Raw genomic sequence first — 21,446 nt, 5'->3', positions numbered from 1 at the left:
ATCTGGCAACACTGATCTGCCCCTTGGCAACTCTGTTAACAGAACACATAGAGGAATGTTAATATCAGTGTTTCTTTGCTCTAGTACCACTGTTTTCCAGCAGGCAGCTCTTGTCATTCATTTCCTTAATTTCAGCCTTTCTGTATAAATTAAGGCACTTAAACCATTATCATCCCTTCTTGCCTCCTCCAACTCATAACACTGCAAAATTATCACCTGAAATACATTCTGGGAAATTGGGATGGCTGCTCCTCTGCCACTGTGTTCTTGCTCCCTCAGCGTTAGCTTTCTTATGCCTTGTATGACAAAAATGCTATCATACTCTAGGATGAGAATTTTTATTTTTATGCTTTGGTGCATGCCCTCTCAAATTGAAAAACTACCCTTCCTCAAAAAAGGAGAGAGAATCCCTGCAATCGGATTGTAAAGATGATCTTGTTCCTGCTTTGACCTGCAAGACAGACCTGCTGAGGGGCTGGTTTAAATCAGCAAGGTCCCTAGTGGCAGCACTAAAATGAGGACAAGTTTGCAAGTGCAGCTTGCTTCTCTCCTCCTCCCTCCTCTCTGTAGGTAAACTGGCAGCGTTGAAGCAGTGACAGAACTCCATACAGCTCACCCAGGGAGTCGATGCACAAAGCCACGTGCCATTGTCATGGACCACACAGCTTCTACTGTGAGTTTTCCACCTAAAATTACCTGCAGGATGCAGTATTCAATAAGCATGCAAAATTGCTGCTGTATTAAAAACATGACAGTAACCTGCAGCTCATTACAAAATGCCCCCCTTCCTCATGCATTAACACAAAGGGAGATAGTTAAGAGAAGAAAAATCACTGGTCATCTGCATTTGCCCCAACATCCCTGGTGTAGTCTTGTGTCCCCCCCTGCCCCCCCAAAAAACATCCCTGGTAGTCTAATGGACCCCCTCCCTCCAACCCAATCTCCATGCCCCAGTGTTTAAAAAACAAATCCTGACATCTAGCATAACCCCCCAGCCTCCCATCACCCCAGTGTACTGTGAAATGGCAGGAGCAATGCCCACTCATGCCTGCCTCCACACCACCATCTTGGAATGTGGACTCTGCCCGATGCATTCTGGGATGCTCTGAGAGAGGGGTCAGTCTCCCAAATAAGGGAATTTTTCTGTTATTTGGTAGTCTCTGTCCATACTAACAAATAAGGGGAAAATTCTCTTATTTTTGCAACTAACCCTGCTCAGTGCATTCCAGATTGCACCGGGTGGGGTCATGCACCACCATATTCCAAGACAGTGGTGCTGGAGGCAGGAGCGAGTGGACATAGCTCCTACTTTTTTGAGGTATGGAGAGGTCAGAGAGTTGAGGTGCTGCTGTTGGAGCAGGGGGGGTCGGGTTAAGGGAGTTCTAGACTTCCAGGGATATTTTTTGGAAAGGGTTATAAGTAGTTGATTGGAGGATTGGGGGGTCATTTTGCAGGAGGGTGGAGGATAAACTCGAGAGTCTAGGAGGCTCAGAGGATTTATTAGCTTTGCTGCCCTGAGGCAGAGGGTAAGCTAACCGTTTGTACACCGCCTCAGACCTAGCAATAATTTTTGGGGGTTGTGCTTATGTTGTGCTCCATTTACAACTTCTCTGCATCATGGCAGAACAGCTACTAACCTACTTAGCATGTATTTTGATGACTGCTATGTGAGCTACCACTCACCGAGCCTGTTTCTGCATTGTTCTTCCATTAATGCTTGCATACAGCTCTCATTAACTGCATGCTGCTGTCTTCAGTACTTTTCTGCATCAATCACCTTTGAACCCAGAGAGTAGCAACCCTAGACTTCGTGAAGACCCAGGCTTAGATTTATTTACTGACATTTGTATTGTTTGAAATGCTTTCACTGCTCTCAAACTGCTTCTCCATCTCTTTCCTTTATTAAAATTATTTATTAATGTGCATTTGTGTAGTTCCTTTAATTTAAATAGCATCTCGGTGTAGTGTTTCAGAACCATGGCTACCGATGTTGCCGCCAGTTGATGATGAAAGTACAGTCAGCGCTGTTATTAGCAAGGGTGTAGTTGGACCTGCAGTCAGGTCATGGCAGAGCCTGACAGGACACCTTCTAACTCTGATCTCCAGAGATTGCTACAGCAGTAGTGGAAAACATGAATCTCTAGTGCATTTACAATATTCGGGGGGGGGGGGGGGGGGAGATCTAATTCCAGATTCCTTCTGTCTTTATTCCTATGGCTGCTTTGAGACTCAAAATCCTTTGTTGAGCCAGAAAGCGTTGGCATTACTGTACATCACGTCTGGTCCATAACCTTGATAAATGGATCACAGCTGGTAAGAAACCCTGCTGAGGGTGGGTGTAGAGGTGGCACAGAAGAGAAAATTCCTCTCAGCCAACTGAAATCCGGAGTTCTGCTTCCAAACGTGGTCAAGACTGGGCAGAGCTCTTAGCAGACCAGGCTGAATCTCTTGGGGCTTTTACTGCACTAGCAGCTCACAGCCACCACAGGAAGCAGTGTAGCTTGCTGCTGACCTCTGTAGAAAGTTCACTGATTGGCTGTGTGTACATCTTCATGGGCCCATGCTGAAAGCTACTGCTAGCTCAGGTGTGCGGTTACTGTGAGATATACATGCATGTTATTGGGTGCAGGGCGGCCGGGGGGGGGGGGGGGCAAGATTCCCCTCACCTAATGCTGGCAGCCCAGTTAAGATCTCACTTTCAAACCCCCCCCCCCCCCCCCCCCCCCCCCGTGCTCTGCTGCCTGGAGTCACTGAATGACAGGCAGCAGCGATTGAGAGATACTGCTCTTCGAGCCACGGGTCCTTCATGTCGTATCCTGCCTATTAGGAAACAGGAAGTTACTTCACAGGAGGTGGGATGCAGCAGGAAGAAGGACCCATGGCAGCCAAGTCTTACACAAACTTCTGATAGATCATCTGATGGTTATGGACACTTTAAATGCAGAGAATGCATCAAGACGACAATTTTTACAGATCCAAAAATATGATCTTTAGCATAAAACGCCGCTGTTTGTCCAAGCAGCCCCTCCAGCTGAAAACCCATCACCCCACATTACAGGTGCCATTTGTGTAACCCGGGTCTCACCACCTCAAGCACAGCGTCCTGGGACACAGACTAGCTCTTGGGGTTGGGCACCCTTGACCTGTTCCACAAAAGTTAATAGCATTGCAGAAATGTTCCTTTGCACACATTGAGCTGGGCGCAGGCCGGGGCCGAATTTAGTCTGGAAGGCTGTAGGGTTTTGAGCTGGGGATTTTACTCTCTCTTCTCTTTCCTTTACCAGTCTAGGAGTAAACAAGTTTCACTCTCACTCCAAGAGAAGACTCCAGTTCAGAGTTATGCAACATAGCCAAACTTTACTGAATATTCTGCAACAGGTAGTTTAAATCCTGTTTGAAATATACTTAGTGAAAAGGTGTATCTTCTTCAATGCATCTTATAATCTTACCATATGTACATATTTATAGCTTCTTCTGTCCATACCCATCCCTGCTGGGTGTGACAACCTAAGGCTGTGTCTGCAGCACTTGTGCAACAAGCAGATCTTCCTTTGGATCAGACTTCCTTGTCTGTCCACACTCCTCCAGGCTAACACCTTTGACTCTGAACAGGCTCTTTCCTGTTCCTGCTCCCAGACTGAGATGATGGGATCCCCTACTTCCCACCAGGAGCACTCCCCGACTTCATGGTCAATGCTTTACTGGCAGACACCATCCCCTTTGGCCAGCCTTAGTTTCTTGATCCCACCCAGGACACCTCCCATCTTCTCAAGGGTCCAGGCGGGGGTAGAGGCAACCAAAGACCTTGTGCAAACCTAGGGTTACCATATATTCGGTTTTACACGGACATGTCCTCTTTTTGAGGACACTGTGGGACGTCCGGGTGGGTTTTTCCAGCCTGCCCATTTGTCCAGGTTTGTGGACAAACAGGCAGGCTGGAATTGGACGTCCCAAAGTGTCCTCAAAAAGAGGACAAGTAAGTTTCCTACTTGATACCGGCGCCACTTCAAAATGGCTGCCGAGACTTCAAGCGGCAGCCTCGTGAGACTTCCAGAAGTCTTGCAAGGTCACCGCTTGAGGTGTTGCCAGCCATTTTGAAGTGGTGCAGGCAGTGAGTGGGCAGCGGCATCACCAGGCAGGAAAGAGTGGGCTCCTTTCCTGACCTGAAATTTGAAGAGGCCACTAGACCAGGGCACGAGTCTTTTGGGCGGGTCAAATAAAGGTGACTGTGGTGCGGGGTGAGGAGGGGGGCGTGACGGGATGGGGAAGGGGCATGGCTATTGGTGTCCTCTCTCTCTCTCTCTTTTTTTTTTTTTTTTTTTTTTAATCGGGGCAAATATGGTAGCCCTATGCAAACCTCAACAACAACACTTATTAACTCCTAATTCTTCCCCCCACTGTCATGCAACAACAAAAAACATTTCACTCTTCAATTTACCCAGGAACCTTCCTCCTTGGGCTAGATCCTGTACCACCCACAAACTCAGAACTCTCCCCTCAGAAACTCTGGAGAATTCTCTCATGATCTTTAATAATCCCCATTATAATGGTGGATTACATAAACTTTTATTTTTGCCCAGTTAAATTAGAGACTCAAGGACTAATACAGTAAAATGCGCTAAGGCTTTATGCACCAGTTTGCTCGGCTTTAGCACACAATATTTGTAGCACCCTATGTAAAAATAAAAGCCCAAGCTAGCCACGTGTAGAGCCTAGCACACCCGTCATCATGTAGCACAGTTACCTCCATGGTAATGAGGCTATTGGCTATTCAGTGCAGATGCATAGAAGTGCACAGAAAGGTTAATTCAAATGATCTGCAGTAGCTTTAGGGAGGATTTTATGCCTGTTTCATTCCTGTGAACAAAATGATCCACAACATCTTTAACACGTGGAAGATGTGCATAAATGCTGGACTGTGGGTAGACCCAGGTTGAGTACTTGAGGGTTGGGCATTGCCGTTTTGGCACGACCATTTCAGTTCAGCTGTTATGGCACTGGACTTGCGGCCACAAGAGTTTTGTCCACTGGAATTTTGGATGCCCAAATGGTGGCATCCAGGAGTCTTCTAATTCCTCCTCCCCAGAGTAGGGCCTGTGCTGCTTGCTGCTTAAGCTGCAACCTGGGGTCCTTGTGCAGAAGGGAGATGTAAGCTGCCCCAAGTGGTGCCTGTGAGCAAGGATAGTTCTTCAAAAAGCCTGTCCTGTCCTCCCTCATAGGTACTGCCTGGGGCAACCCACTTATCCCTTCTGCTCAATGACTCCCAGCTGAAGCAGCAAGCGGCACAGTCCCTGCTCCCAACCAGTACAGAGATCAGTGGGGGAGGAGGGAAGAAGTAGAGGACTTATGGATGATGTCATTTGGATGTCCATAATTCCAGCATCCAGAATTCTTGTGGCCTCAAATCCAGTTCCCTAACAGTAGCCCTGAAATGCCCGAAAGTCGTGCTTCGCCTGGGTCTGTGCATAAAATATATCAGAACCCGAGTTGCATGTGCTGTAATACTAATCTGTGCATAAATATTGGTACTGCAAAACTTTTATTCACAGAATAGCATTCTGGCACTTGTACAGATGTGTGCGCTTGCAACTTGGGGTGTCAATATATGTGCAAAATGTAACTGCATCTGTTGAGACCTGCGTGCATATGTGCCCAATGCACTATCCCACGTTAGCACATGTTTTTGCACAAAGATAGTTTGCATATTGTTTGGGTTACTGCATTGAGAGCAAATCTTTGGCATTATTCTTGCCTTTGGAAGCAGTGTACTATGCATTAACATACAGCTCTACACAAGGTTTCTGCATTGCCCCTCAGAGAAATGGAATGCCCCACTTCAGGTCAAAAGGCAGAGCATCTACGAGTCAGTCAGTGGTTTTATTGCATTTCTTGAGAGATGATTACCATCTGTTCCTCGTTCATGAAAGGAATCTGGTGTGTAATTTCCAAACATAACCTTGCACGTCACAAGGATTATATTATTCCTTGAGCTTGTAAGGCTTGACACCAGCAACAGAGAGACATGAACGTCCATTTAACATTGCATCCCAACCTGAACATCTCAAAGTGCTAACAGTTCCCCTGTTATATTACAAAAGGCTCTTCCAAACATGGAGCCTTTTGTAAAATACTATAATGATGTGCTGAAGTACATGTGTATTTGGTGGTACATTCAGCAGGAACAGCTATTTTGAAATAGCTCCACAAGGAGAAAAAATGTTCTGCTCCTTCCATACTTCCACATCTGCAGCATTTATTTCCCAACACCATCCACCCCCCCCCCCCCCCCCACAGCATCCATATTAGAACTCTCCACACCCTCCACCATCTATAATAGCGCTCCTCAACATCCACAGAGTTCTCCCCAAATCCCCTAACCCTCACTAGGGTCTTAGCAAGGGTTGTGTTTACTGGGAAGCAGAAACAATCTCCAGTCACTTCTGCCATTTTGGCACTAGATTCAAAATAGTGCCAGTTGACCCCCAGCAGTAATCTCGTGGTTGTACTGCTAGGGGTCAGGCTGCCAAATAAGGGTTCTTTCAGTATTGGATGACAACTGTTGGGGTCGACTGGTGCCATTTTGAACCTGGTGCCAGAAGAGGCAGAAGCAATTGGGGATTGCTCTTTCCCCCTTCCCACTAGACATGAGGGAGACCTCCAGTAAGACCCAGAGAAGGTTGGAGGGTTCAGGGTGTGAGGACTGGTACTATGGATATCAGGAGCAGAGGGATTGCTGCTGTGGATGAATGTTACTATGGAGCTGGGGGGAGGGAGGGTTACCATGAATGTTTGGGGAGTGTGTTCTTTTGGCCTGTGCTCCTTAAAGCTGGCTCTTATGTATGCCATTGGGAAGGTGTAAAGGCTGGTGTGAAAGTGTTTAGGTCTTCACATGTATTTCCCTTTGAAAATGGGGAATACACAGAGGTTCAGTCCAACCAAACCACACCCTATCCAGGTCCCCTTAAAATGTGTACATGGTATGCATCTCCACATGTAAGCGGCGGCTTTTTAAAATCGCTATCGGCACATATAGCCAATCTACACGTGTAAAAGTTGCTATTTACATGTGGAGATGCTTCTAAAATTAGTCCATAAGAATTAATGCACATTCATTAAAGCTATACTTTTAATTAAAACTGAATAAACAAATGTTTGCGTCAGTTGAATCAGCATTTGTTTGTTCATTTCACCTACAGCCTGGGCTGTCTTTTGCCTTGATTGGAAGTCACCTTGGGAAGTGTGCAGGTTGGCAAGGTGGTTGTGTTGATGTTTTACAATATCAATCCTGAGGGCCTTCAACTGGCCCCTGGTTTTCAGGTTCTCCGCAATGAATATTCTTGTCACATATTTGTATACAGTTGGTCAAAAGACATGATGAACTTGATTATTTTGAAAACCATGCCAAGTTGAAGTTCTGGAGGCTGAGATTAATGAAACTCTGGTATAGATAAATTGGTCTTCTGGAATTTATGTCCGGGTGTCAGGATTAAAGAGCATTGGCCGAGCTCAGAACAATGAAAGGGGCTAAGGTCAGGATTCAGATGTTTGCTGAGTTTTACAGTGTTGCAGCCTTGGTACAGTAGAGGCTACTAAGAGCTAGCATTGTGTTATACTGTAGAGTAACACATGTGAACTTTTCCTAACGTAGTTCGTTAGCAAGAGTCAACCAGAGATGCAGGGTACTGAAAGATACCGTAGGGTGTGCCTGAATTGGAGCTGTGGTTCTGGTGGACTATTTAATTTGTAGCTTTATTTGCTTCTTAATCCAGATGATATGGCCTTTGATGTTTCCTGGTACGCCTCACGCTCTACGGTCTTGGATGAAACTCCTGTTTTCCTGGCTTCCCTCGATCGGAGAGCAATTGTAATCCTGGCAAGGAGGAATGGTAGCAGCGACGTGGGGGTGGAGAGGATCAGCTGGATGGAGTTTCGCTTGAAAGTGTATGGCATCGAGGAGCAGGACTTCGGAAGTCATTTCTGTCGCATTACTCCCTGGGTCAGAAATCACTTGGACACCTGGCAGAAACAATTGGACATAATGTCCAAGCCAATATTTGTGACAGTGAAAGCGAACCGTAAGTAGGTTCAGAAATAATCTTTTCTTAAGGTTTTCTCCGTTTTTGTAAAGGTAACAGATTAATAAGGAACCTTATCTCTAAAAGGGATACAACGCTAGAACACATGATGGGAGCTGAGGCTGGGAGTGCTGTGGAGGCTGAATCACTAGACTTGTTTATTAATCTTGCTGTACAACATATTACATCCATGCAGTGGACAAAATTACAGTTATAAGCATAAAAACAAAACACATAGCAGAAAAGCAATTAGAGAGGTGGAGATCATACATTGAATCCAGTTTTTAACAAGGCAGAAAGATAGCCAGGCACAAAGGGACAGAGTCTATAAAGTTGCATGCCCAAATTTCCAACTAGCATGTAAGTGAGTGGTGTATGCATATGCACCCCCTGTCAGTCCCTCCCTTCTCCCTACTGCCACATGTCTCCTTTTCTTTCCTGGCTCTACAAAGCTCTGGCAATTCCTCCCCCGCCCCCCAGTGCTTTAAAATCATCTCCAGTCTTCATCCAGGCAGTGCCAGCAGCGCTCATAGGCTGTCTGCAGCATGCACTGGGGTTTCTCTCTGAACTGTCATGCCCCTTCTGATGCAACTTCCTGTTCTCTGAAGGGTGGGATGGTTCAGAGCAGTGGCGTACCAAGGGGGGGGATCCGCCCCGGGTGCATGCCGCTGGGGGGGGGTGCCGCGCGCCTGTCGGCTCTTCATTTTCATGCTCCCTCTGCCCCGGAACAGGTTACTTCCTGTTCCGGGGCAGAGGGAGCATGAAAACGAAGAGCCAGCAGGCGCGCAGCACCCCCCCCCCCCCCCCCAGTGGCGTGCACCCGGGGGGGGGGTGCATCGGCGATCCGCCCCGGGTGTCAGCCCCCCTAGGAACGCCACTGGTTCAGAGAGAAAACCTTGGTGCAGGCTGCAGGCAGCCTATGAGTGTCACTGCTGCTGGTACTACCTGGGCAAAGACTGGAGGTGATTTTAAGGTACGGAGAGGAGAGCTGGGGGAAGAGGGGAATTGCGAGAGCTTTGCGGGGCTGAGAAGGGAACGGAGAGATGTGGCAGAAGTGAAAAGGGAGGGAAATTCAGTGTGAGACTCGCCCCCTTGTTGGAAATTCCTGGCTACACCACTGGCACAAGTTATAGAACAGTACTAGTTGTGCATCTAACTTAATTGTTAAATTAGGTGCCGTTTGGCCTTAAGTACAAATAATAGCCCTTAAGTAGAGTTAATTGATGCTAATAGGCAGTAATTTGTAGTTACACATGTAACTGCACTTAGGCACTATTCTAGAAACCTTGGGGCAGAGGCTGAAAACTCTGGCACTCTACTGAACAGCGCTGGAGAAATAGCGTCACAACAGTGCAGAAAAACAGCTCCCTAATGCTCAACGCTGATGAGATGCAAATAGGCGCGTTCATAGTGTTGAGCATTAGGGAGTTTTTAGAAGTTAGGGGGAGGATGCTGCCTGGCACATGCGCTAAAGAGTTGTGCATTAAACACAGCTCTTAAGCCCATGCCCAGAACACCGGGGGGGGGGGGGGGGGGGGGGAGGAAGAAGTGCCAGTTGCACAGCAGTAAAGCGGAGATGGTGGTAATAAGAACTTTCATTCTGCTGATCTGCCCGGCGTCTAGTGCAGCCTCTGTCTCTCCTTGCAAAGTTTGTTTACTCAAACCAACTACAACCTTTTTTTTGTTTGTTTTGTTAAATCTCCATATCCCAAAATAACAGGCCCAAAAGAACCCTTCCCTGACTGAGCCATATTATTTAAGCTCCCGTGACCTGTGCCGGGCCCCTAGCCTGAAAGGAAACCCTACCTGTCCAGCACATCTAGCCAGTTGGGTACCCCTGACACCCTAACGCCAGCTCCAAGCAGGCGAAGGATTTACGACAGAAAGAGCACCCTTGTTTGGCACGCAGTCCACTGAGCATTGGGCAGGAATAGGGAATAACCTCATTAGCATGTATTTGCATGCTTATTGCGCCATGAGCCGTTAAACTCGTTGACTCACGCACTCATCGGTTCTGAGCATTCTGCGCTAGCAAATGTGGGCGCTAGGCTGGAGCTCATGGCCTCTAGCACCCGAATTTGCTTCTGAGCATCGGGGCCTTAGTGCCTAAATTCTATGGCATGCAACTACAAAAGGTGGGGTGGGCGTGCCTTGCAGTTGTGCACACAAGGTATAGAATACTATCATGTACACAACTGCCAACTTTAGGCACAACCATTTACACTAGCCTTTGCTATGGCATAAGTGCTTGCACCTAAAGATAGGAGCACGCATACCTATTTATTTATTTATTTATTTGTAGCATTTATACCCCGCTCTTTCCCGCTCGATAGCAGGTTCAGTGCGGCTTACAATGTATGGGTACAAAGTGTCATAATTACGCTCTATGCTGTAATGGCAATTTCACGCACAATTGCTGTTATACAGTTGGCACTTAATTCCAGTATTTTTCACACCTGATTTGTGACTCATTTTCTTGGATCAACGTCAAAGTGACCTGTGTCTCACAGCTGTGCGGGACTCCTAAAGGTGCTAGTAGCAGGGAGTAGGTATGCAGAGAGAATTTCATTCAGCTTTAAAAACACCAAGCCAAAGTCAAATGTGTTAAGCCCTTTTAAAAATATTTTTCAGAAAGGTTTCCATTCTCCAGTCTAACAGTGAATAGTGTTGTTCTCAGGGCAGATTGCTTCACACAGGTGAGGCTAGGAGATAAAAGCTGAAATTAGCCTCTACCACTTCCCAGCTTGTAATGTGATCACTTTTATTTCTTAACTATCATTTTAATGATGGACTGTAAGGGTCTCCTGGGAGGCTCCTGTTCAATTATTTTATGTACCAAGAAGCGGCGGTGCAGGCAGTCGAACTGGCAGGAGTCCTATAATAAGAAATCAGTAGCACATTAGGGCTGTATTTTTCCTTCTGTTCTTATTAAGAACATAAGAATTGCCATACTGGGACAGAGCGAAAGTCCATCAAACCCAGCATCTTGTTTCCAACAGTGTCCAACCCAGGTTACAAGTATCTGGCAAGATCCCCAAAACAGTACAATACATTTGGATGCAAGGTCCTCCTACAATTTCTCATAGTCCTCAGGCAATTTAACAACTTTGATTAATTTTGTGTCATCTGCAAAATTTGATCACTTCACTTATTCCTATTTCTAGATCAATTATAAATGTGTTAAAAAAAATAAAAATTGGTCCCAGTTCAGATTCCTGCAGCATTCCACTATTCAGCTTTCTCCATTGAGAGAATTGCTCATTTAGCCCTCTGTTTTCTATCTTTTAACCACTTCCCAATCCGCAACAGAACATTGCCTTCTATCCCATGGCTTTTTTTATTTCCTTAAGAGTCTCTCATCAGGGACTTTATCAAGAGCTTTCTGAACATCCAGATACATTATATCAACTGACTCACCTTTATCCACATTTCTATTCATGCCTTCCAAAAAAAATGTAGCAAATTGATGAGGCAAGACTTCCCTTGACTAAACATAGCACCAGAAGGCACTAATGGAGTCCACTCAGTCACACAAATCAAACCAAAAAAGTGGAGAGAGCCAACCACAGTGTTCAGGGTGACCAAAGTTTATTCTGCCAATCAAATGTGCTGATAGAATGACCCAACACAGGCTGTGTTTCGACAAACAGTCTTCATCAGGGGATTTTTTCAAATCAGCAAATTATGTATTGTCATGTTCGCACATCATTTCTGTAAAGATGTAGCTCAGCAGAGTGCTTCACAGTCATCAACCATTGCAAAAATGATTTCTTCCCTTGACTAAATCCATATTGACTCTAAATCCATGTTTCTAGATCACTAATAGTAGATCTGCAATTTATTTATTTATTTTTCACCAGTGCTCAGAGGTGTTATACCATTCAGTCCAGATGATTTGCTGCTCTATAGTTTCTCTTCCAGATTCACTGAGGGGTCCTTTTAATAAGGTGCGCAGAAAAATGGCCTGCGGTAGTGTAGGCGTGTGTTTTGGGGGCGCATATCCATTTTTCAGCACGCCCTGCAAAAAAATGCCTTTTTAAAAAATTTTGCCAAAAATGGACTTGCAGCAAAATAAAAATTGGCATGTGTCCATTTTGGGTCTGAGACCTTACCACCAGCCATTGACTTAGTGGTAAGGTCTCACACGTTAACCGGGCGGTAATGACCTACGTGCGCCAAATGCCACTTAGTGCGCATAGCAGACCAGAAAATAAAAATAATGTTTCAGGCGCACGTATCAGACGCGCGCCAAAAATGAAATTACTGCAAGAGCCATGCGGTAACTCCAAATTGGTGCGTGTTGGGCGCCCGTAGACGCTTACGTGGCTTAGTAAAAGTGTCCCTGAGATTTGCTTCAGTTCCTCCATATCATCACCTTTAAATGGTATAGGTAATTCTCTTACATCCTCCTCAGTAAAGACCAACATTAAGAATTCTTTTGGGGGCCTTTTCACTAAAGGGTCGCCGAGCAGCTAAGCGGATCTACTGTGGCTGCTGGCGGTAGTCCCGCCCCCAGCTTGCAGCATTGAATTTTTCAAAAATTATCACCTCAGGGGGTTACCTGGCGGTAATCACTGCCCGGTTACTGCTGGGTTAGCACGGGAGACCTTACCCCCACCTCAGTGGATGGCGGTAAGTGCTCCCCCTCGAAATGGCCGCACGGCAAGTTCAAACCTACCACATGGCCATTTGTTTTCCACCTTTTTACCTGCTGCAGTAAAAGGGGTCTCTGCACATGGCAAAAACTCATTCTGCCACTAATGCAGAGGGCCTCTTTTGCCACAGTTTAGTAAAAGTGGCCCTTAGTCTGTCCTCTATGGTCTTATCTTCACTGTTTGCCTCTTTTACTTCTTGATGATCTACTACTACTACTATGAATCACTAATGGTATGACTGACTCCCTCATATGTTCTCTGCTTCTGCTGTGCTTGAAAACGTTTTGAGTTTTTGCCTCTACAGCAGGCTTTTCAAACTCTTTTAGCCTTCCTTATTAATGCTTTGCATCTAACTTGCCAGCGCTTATGCTGCCTCTTGTTTTCTTCGTTTGAATCTTTTTTCCATTTTTGAAAGATGCTGTATTGGTTCTAATAGCCTCTTTAACCTTACCTTTTAACTGTGCCTGATGTCATTTGGCCTTCCTTCCATTTATTTTGTTTTTAATACATGGAATACATCTGGCCTGAGCTTCCAAAATGGTATTTTTCAACATCCATGCCTAATTTCAACTCAACCTTTAGCAGCTTCTCCATTTAGCCTTTTTTTTTTTTTACCATATTACTCATTTTATTATAGTTGCCCTTTTGAAAGTTAAATGCTAATGCAGTAAGTTTCCTTAATGTTTTCAACCCAGTCATTAACTCAGATTCGGTCATGCTAAGTGGGCCCCACACCATTCCTCTCACACCAGTCCTCATTCCACTAAAGACCAGATCTAAAATAGCTTCCCCTCTTGTCAGCTCCTGAACAAGCTGATCCATGAAGCGGTCATTTATTTCATCTAGGAACTTTACCACTCTAGCATTTCCTTTTTTTTTTTTTTTTCTGAAATTTCAAAAACCTTTAGTAAGATACATATAATCAAATACAATAAGTCAGTGAAAACTATGAGAACATCAATCTAAATAAACGAGCTTGGACCGACTCACCCGCAAATGCGCAGTAGAGCCCGAACGTTGAGAGAGCAAAAGTCCAAGCCCCTCCTCCACCAGCAGTACAGGCCGAACGTTCAGGGAGCAACGTTCCGCGCATGCGCAGCAGGTCACAGTTATCCATTGCCGGCGTCGCTGTCCCGCCCCTTCCACCGACGGAGGCTATGTGGGTTGCTAAGGGGAGGGAGACAGCAGAAAGAGCAGCAGCAGCCCCCCTCTCTGAGAACCGAACGGCTGCAAAGTCCACCGTGGGAACCGCCTTTGAGAGCCCGGCGTCCCGAGGTCGCCGGTGCACCGACCTCCACCCCCCCCCCCCCCGACGCCCCCCCGCCCCCCCTCCGTGCTGAGCCCCCTAACTATGCCGCCGCTCCCACCCCTCCACCCCCACGAGGTCGCTGGTGCTACCCCCTCCACCACCCTCCCTGAGGTCACAGAAGCACCAACCTCCACCCCCCTCCCCGATGTTGCCACCGCTCCCGCCCCCTCCGTGCCAGGCCCCCTGCACTGACATGACAGCGCCTCTCACCGCCGTGTGAAAGCGCTGCAGGCAGCACAAGATCGATCTTCTGCTGCTTGCAGCGCTTTCACATGGAGGTGAGAGGCGCTGACATGTCAGTGCAAGGGGCCCGGCAAGGAGGGGGGAGGGAGCCGCGGCGAGGAGGGTAGCTGGACATGGGGGGAGGGCAGGGAAGAGAGCAGGGTTGGTGGACGGGGAAGAGGCCAAGGGAAAGAGGAGGGTTGCTGGACATGGGGAGAGAGGAGGGTTGCTGGACATGGGGGGGAGGCCAGGGGAGAGAGCAGGGTTGCTGGACATGGGGGGAGGGCAGGGGAGAGAGGAGGGGTGCTGGACATGGATGGATGGAGGTGAGAATTATTAAATTTAGAACAACAAAAAACTCGCCCCTCAACTTTCATTTCTTCCTTTCGCTCTTTCATTACATTTTTAAAAACAAAAAGCTTGCACGTTTTAACGGGCTTAACGGCTAGTGCTATTATAGATCAAATATCACCCACTCTCCTTCCTTCTCTGACGTGTGGTGATGTCCCACTTCCAAATGTCATGTTTAGCATCTATGACAATTGCCTAGAGTAACATGGCATTTATATTCCCATTGTATCTGCGCTTCGATTTCTCTGAGTCTGATAGTTTGAAAAGCTATTAATTGTCCATTTCACAATGCTCCCTAGTAGCATTTCCTAATGTGACATCCATTCAATATGGGGATAATTGAAATCACCTGTTATACTGTTGCCAAATTAGTTAGCTAATTTCTGTTAACTTTTAATCAGCTGTCCCGTCTGGCCAAAGTGGACAGTAGTATAGCCCCACCAATATTCTCTTTTCCTTCACATATGGAATTTCTATCCATTAGGATTCCACGTTGCTATCTGTTTTCTGCTTAATTTTTATTCTGTAAGACTCCATTCCCTCTATAACACATAGCACCACTCCCACCCCACCGCACCAATTTGACCCACTGTATCATTGCAATGTAATTTGTACCCAGGTATTAGTGTCCCATTGGTTGTCCTCCTTCCACCAGTCTCCAAGATGCATATTATCCAGCTTATAATCGAAAGTGATCACCGGCCATCTTCTGACACAAATCGGGAGATGGCCGGCAATTTTTTAAAAGCGGCGAAATCGGTATAATAGAAAGTGGCATTTTTGACTGCATCGTCGCTTTCCCGTTGCTTCGCCGGCGAAAGTTCAAGGGAGCGTATCGGTAGATAAGTGAAGGCGGGACATGGGCAGGCATGGGCGTGGCTACCAGATGGCCGGCTTTCGACAATAATAGAAAAAAAAAGCGGCGTTAAGCAGTATTTCGCCGGCTTTACTTGGTCCTTTTATTTTCACGACCAAGCCTCAAAAAGGTGCCCCAACTGACCAGATGACCACTGGAGGGAATGGGGGATGACCTCCCCATACTCCCCCAGTGGTCACCAATCCCCTTCCAAACTAAAAAAATAAAACTAAAAACCTTTTTTGCCAGCCTATATGCCAGCCTCAAATGTCGTACCCACCTCCATAACAGCAGAATGTGTTGTATCCTCCGACAGCCTTTCTCTGGTTGCGATGTAGCTCTTGGGTGAGTGTGACACCTTTTCTGTTAGGTGCTCTGCAGAGTCACATTAGCAATGCATTGTGGTGGGTGTAGGGAACTGGGCTCTACTCCCCTGGTGCTTTTCCCCCCCTGCTAACTGGGTCAGAGTGTGCCCTGTTTTGTTTCCTGTTGTAGTCCATGCGGTAGTGGCCATTTTTGTAAGCCAGTTTTAGTTCCCTTTCCTGTGTTACCCACGTTAGAGAACGTAGTTCTTACCTTGCATGGTGCTGAAAGAGGGCATTGTACACCATTGTGCCAGCTCTGACCTACTGCTAATCTTAGTACCAGGGGACTCTTTGCCAGTGGGGCACAACCTCTGATTTGCAGTTAACTGTGAGTAAACGTGCTTATTTCAAGAAAGGACTTTTTCAGAGAGATTAGTCTTCAGGTGTGAACTGGTATGCCAAAGTTATACAGCAGCAATAAGTCCTAGAGGCTGTATGCAGGTCCCTGTAACAATTTTAGTGGGTGCAGTACATCTGTGGGTAGTGGGGTTGGGGGGGGGGGTTGGGGGGCTCAGCTCCCAAAGTAAGGGAGCTATGCACGTGGGAGCTTTTCTGAAGTCCAGCGCAGTGACCCCTAGGGTGGCTGGTTGGTGTCCTGGCATGTCAGGGGGGCCAGTGCACTAAAAATGCTGGCTCCTCCCACGGCCAAATGCCTTGAATTTGGCCGGGGTTTGAGATGGCCGACATAACTTTCCATTATCGCTGAAAAACAAACCCGGCCATCTCAAACCCGGCGAACTCCATGGCATTTGGCCGGGTTAAACCGTATTATCGAAAAAAAAGAGATGGCCGGCCATCTTTTTCAATAATACGGTTCCAACCAGCTGTAGCGCCGCCGCCAACATAGATCGCCGGCGATCTATTTGGCCGGCGACGTTTGATTATGCCCCTCTATATCTATGTCTTCATTTAGGGGCCCTTTTACTAAGCCACGTAAGTGCCTACGTGTGCCCAATGCTTACCAAGTTGGAGTTACCGCCCGGTTACCGCATGTAATTTCAATATTTTTTATTTTCACGACACGCGGCAGCTATGCGAGTCAAGTGGCATTTCACACATGTAGACCATTACCGCCCGGTTACCACCTGAGACCTTACCGCTAGATCAGTGGCTTGCGGTAAGGTCTCAGACTCAAAATGGACGCGTGGCAATTTTCATTTTGCCGCACATCCATTTTCGGTAAAAATAAAAAAAGACATTTTTTGTACGTGTGCTGAAAAATAATTTGGCACGCACCCAAAACACACGTCTACACTACCGCAGGCCATTTTTCAGTGCACCTTAGTGCTGAAAAAGGTTGCTGTAATTCTTGTAGAATGTTTGCATAATTCTTGGGTCCAGTGAAGTATATATTCCACATGCAGTGTAAGACTGTGTTTTGAATCTTGATTGCTCTGAATTTGTTTTCTTTTACACAGTAGGTCTTTCCTCTCTCTTCCTAATGGGGGCTATGTCACCTAAGTTTCGTTGTATTACTTAATGCTTTATTATATGTGTTTTCTGAATGGTATATTGCTTAGTTTCGGGGGGGGGGGGGGGGGCTGGAATTTTTATAACTTCTGAAATCCCAATTAAAAAAAAAAGAATCTTCTATAAAAGTGTTGCTATTTTAAATATTGAGCCTAATAACGCAGCCAGCTTATCACCTATTTAAAGATAAGCCTAACTTTAAATGCATGACGTATCCAATTAGCAGCCAAATATTGTTCTTAAATGTATAAGTGCCGGCTTTGCGTTCACCCCACTCTTAACGCCGGCCCCTTTTCTACAGAGAAAATATGGTCATTTAGAGCCAGATTCTATATATGGTGCCTAGATTTCTGCGCTGAAAACCAGGCGCATTCTAAAAGTACGCGTGTAACTTAATTGGCTCAACAAGCCAATCAGCGTTTTTAACAGCACTTAACAAGCAATAATGAGCACTAATTGACAATAATTGCACGTTATGCGCACAACATGGTAAGCACATTCTATAATGAACTGCACAGAAATGGTGAAGTGCGCAGTTCAAAATAAATGCATGCAGTTCAAAAGGGGCATGTTTATAGGTGTTCCAAAATTTACATGTATATAATGCGGTGCAGTTCGCCTAAATCTATGTACTGGGATTTACGCCAGGTTTTCGTTGGTGTAAATGGGGACACGCTGATTTAGGCTCGATGATATCGACTATGTGTATTCTTATAGAATACGCTTAGGCGAAACTGAGTTCTGCACTGATTTTTTAGGTGCCATATATAGAATCTGGCCCTTAGGGGGGGACCTTTTACTAAGTCGTAGCAGGCACTGCCAAAAAGCAGTGCCTCAGGATGCACTGAGGTGTCCCGCGGTAGTATGGTAAGGGAAATGGGACTTAATATACCACCTTTCTTTGGTATTTTGCAACTACAGTCAAAGCGGTTTACATATATACAGGTACTTATTTTGTACCTGGGGCAATGGAGGGTTAAGTGACTTGCCCACAGTCACAAGGAGCTGCAGTGGGAATCAAACCCAGTTCCCCAGGATCAAGGTCCGCTGCACTAACTACTAGGCTACTCCTCCAGCGCACGCTCTAATCCTGTACAAAAAAAGTTTTTATTTTGTAGCACGGGAGGCGTGTCAGTGGGCAGAGAGTGCCCTTTGCTAATTAGGTAGCGCAGGCACATTGACAAGCACTACCCGATTAGCACGGGAGCCCTTAGTGCCTACAAAATAGGTGGCATAAGGGCTCCCGCAGTAATGGCCACGCACTAATCAAGAAATTAGCATGTGGCCATTATAGAAAAATATACAGATGCGGCCATTTTACTGTCATGCTAAATTGGCTGCAGCGCATGGGAAACCCACATGCCAAGAACAGCACCTGCACTTTTTAGCATATGCCTTAGTAAAAGGGCTCCTTACTGAGTTAAGTGGCCAAATTTTATTTGTAGAAGTGCTGAAAATACACATAAGTAAGCTATGCATTCACTACCTGCAAGTAAACCCCTAACTCGCTTTGAATATCGGTCCAATTGTCTATTTTGGACTTGGTTTTTTTTCTTTATCTTTTAAAGGAGGAACAGAAATGTTGATTGATACAATGCTAATATCTCATCTCTACTTTCTTTGTTTTTCTCTTGCTTGTAGTGTGGAATACCTTTAAATACCCGCTCTTGATCGGCATCGGCCTTGCTGCAGCTGTGAGCCTTTTGTCCTGCCTCATCGGCTACTGCAGCTCACGCCTTTGCCGAAAAAAGAATCCTGTGCAGGAGACGAGGCGAGAGCGACGCCGGCTAATGCCAATGGAGATGGACTGAACTAAGTGAACTGCAGAAGCGCCAGCACAAGATGTGAAGGAGGAAAAGATGCACAACTGAAGGGCAGGGAAAACAGGCAGCCCCTGCCTGACGTTAGAAACCTGTCCCCTATTCCTAGAAAGGGGGGGGGGGGAATCTACTGATTCCAGAAAAAGAAATGGGAATGGGGACATGTGATATTTCTATGATGTGGTAAACTCTGAAAGGACAGATATTGTTGAGCATAGCACAAACTGTTCACTTCAGTGGGACTTCCTAATAGAAGGTTTTAAAAATAATTTTAGCCTGTGGTTTCAAGCAGAAATACTGTTGGGTCTTTTGTTTGTTGGCTGGAGGCAAACTCCTTGCCTATTTTGTAGTACTGCTTGCAAGGAGAGAGTGTGTGTTATGAGAAGGGGAAGAATGGCAATCACTGATGTTTGCAAAACACCTGAAGCAGGATTATGTGGCAGAGATGCCTCCAAGTTCTGGAAAAGGTATAGAGAGTACTATGGCCGTCTCTGTCCCCAGGCATGCCGTGAAGCTGGAAATCAGTGCAAAGAGGGATTCTGCCCATCTGCTAAGGGTTTGGCATGGGATCATTATTGCCACAACACTGGGCTGATGGCATATAGGGCATTGCAGTAATTGTGGTACACACCTAGTTATGACTTTCCCATTCCTTTGACACCCCCTGTCCATGACATACACCTCTTCTTTCTGTGCATTGTAATAAATAGGGCTCGGATAAGATGTTGAATATATACTCTATAATTCAGTAAAGACTAAGCCACAGCTTGTACAGGATTCAGCTCTGGAGGGTCCGAGTTGCAATTTGAAGCTAATACAGTGTAAAATCATTTTCTTTTTTTTCTTTTTTTTGTGACTGCACTAGCAAGACAGGTTAAGGCACAGTGGATTTAACTTGCATCCTTGATCTCTTCAGAATATTTAAGCCCTGGAATGTTCGTAGGACCCTGTTTTGTGGGTGCTTGAGCTCTCCCACTATAGAGAGGAAGCCTCTCTTCTTCCCTTCCAGGAATGGGATTATTTCTGCTGAGAATTCTCAGTCATTTGGAAATGTTGGCTGTTATGGGAACATTTGTTTCCTGTGTTCAGTGTGCAGCATGGCTGGTAGGGAAGAGTTTATTTTGTAAGGTGAGCAGCGGGAGTATGATTATTTTCCCTGTCCCACCCCCCTTCTCCAATCCTCCTCCCTCCTGAGCAAAATGTATTCATGGGCTACAGGAGCAGTGGTTAAAGACTGAAGATACAGGCCAAGATTTTCAGTATCTCAAGCCCTCTTCCCCTGGCCAGTTGTGATTGCTACATGCAACTAAAGCTCTCATTCGCTTCTTACTGATGAAGGCATTTGGCTTTGTAGGGAACTGTCACTCAGCTGCATTGGTGTAGAGGTAGTAGGGAAGGAAGAATGCTTAAAATGCACACCGAAACAGTAATAGAGCCTCTGTAGTTTGGTGTGATAGTGCATGAGAGGGGGAATTGCAACCCAAATGCTTTGGTATCAAGTTCTTATAAATGAAACCAGACAGAAGCAAGACACAAATAGGAAAATGAATTGATTTCATCTTTGAATGGGAGAGAAAAAAATCAGCAAGAAATCCCACTTGACTCAGGAAATCTCACTTTATTACTCTTGGACTGCTGGGTTGGGGGAGAGAGATGACTCTTGTCACACAGTACAAGAGTCTCTAGTGTATTTATGATTCTTTTATCAAGTTTGAAACTTATTCCTTTTCCTCATTACAGCTGATGTGGAAAGTCAAACCACCTCGGTTCCCAGTCTAATTGTTTGGTTTTTTTTAAAGGAAATTACCACTGCCCAATGTTAACGTGAAAGGGTCTCGCATAACCAGAAATGAACCTTACAGAATGACCATCACACACCTTGGCAATTTTATGCACTTGTGAGTCAGAAAAAAATAAGTTAACAGCTTAAGACTGTATGAGTACAGTACTAAAGAACTTTTCTATTGCCTTCATTCAAGGTGGACTATAAGGGATCCATTACTCAGGCTATAGCCCCCCAGAGTTTGTGCCAATTGCCAAAATCCTTCTTGGTTTTAGGGTCTGTATGTAGAACACTGGAGGCGCACCTATCCTTTCGACCTTTTAAGACATAAGATGCATAAGACCCATTTGTATTGCCAGATTAATGCATGTCCCTTTATTGAGTCCTTGTGTTGGTGTCAGACACTTTATGACTCATCTTAGGATGTTCTGTTTGTCTGTCCTTCTTCAGAAGACAGCTTCTGTCTTTACATCCAACTAGCAATAAGTGCAACATGGCCCAAGCAGCCAACCATAGATATCATTGGTACCCAGCCTGCCT

At 45.9% G+C, this 21,446-nt stretch overlaps 1 protein-coding gene across 1 annotated transcript in view; it reads left to right on the top strand.

Annotated features, from left to right (window-relative positions):
* Positions 1-19,243, top strand: part of PTGFRN (prostaglandin F2 receptor inhibitor) — a 188,994-nt gene extending 169,751 nt beyond the window's left edge. The window contains exons 8-9 of the mRNA XM_030204034.1: positions 7,770-8,075; positions 18,945-19,243. Of these exons, the coding sequence (XP_030059894.1) occupies positions 7,770-8,075; positions 18,945-19,114 (476 nt within the window). The 3' untranslated portion in view covers positions 19,115-19,243. The remainder of the gene's footprint in view (positions 1-7,769; positions 8,076-18,944) is intronic.
* Positions 19,244-21,446: the final 2,203 nt, after the last annotated feature.

Source organism: Microcaecilia unicolor, chromosome 5 (genome assembly GCF_901765095.1).
Source record: "Microcaecilia unicolor chromosome 5, aMicUni1.1, whole genome shotgun sequence".
Lineage (NCBI taxonomy): Eukaryota > Metazoa > Chordata > Amphibia > Gymnophiona > Siphonopidae > Microcaecilia > Microcaecilia unicolor.
The sequence above is the reverse complement of the archived record's forward strand: the minus strand, read 5'-3'. Positions and strand labels throughout refer to the sequence as shown.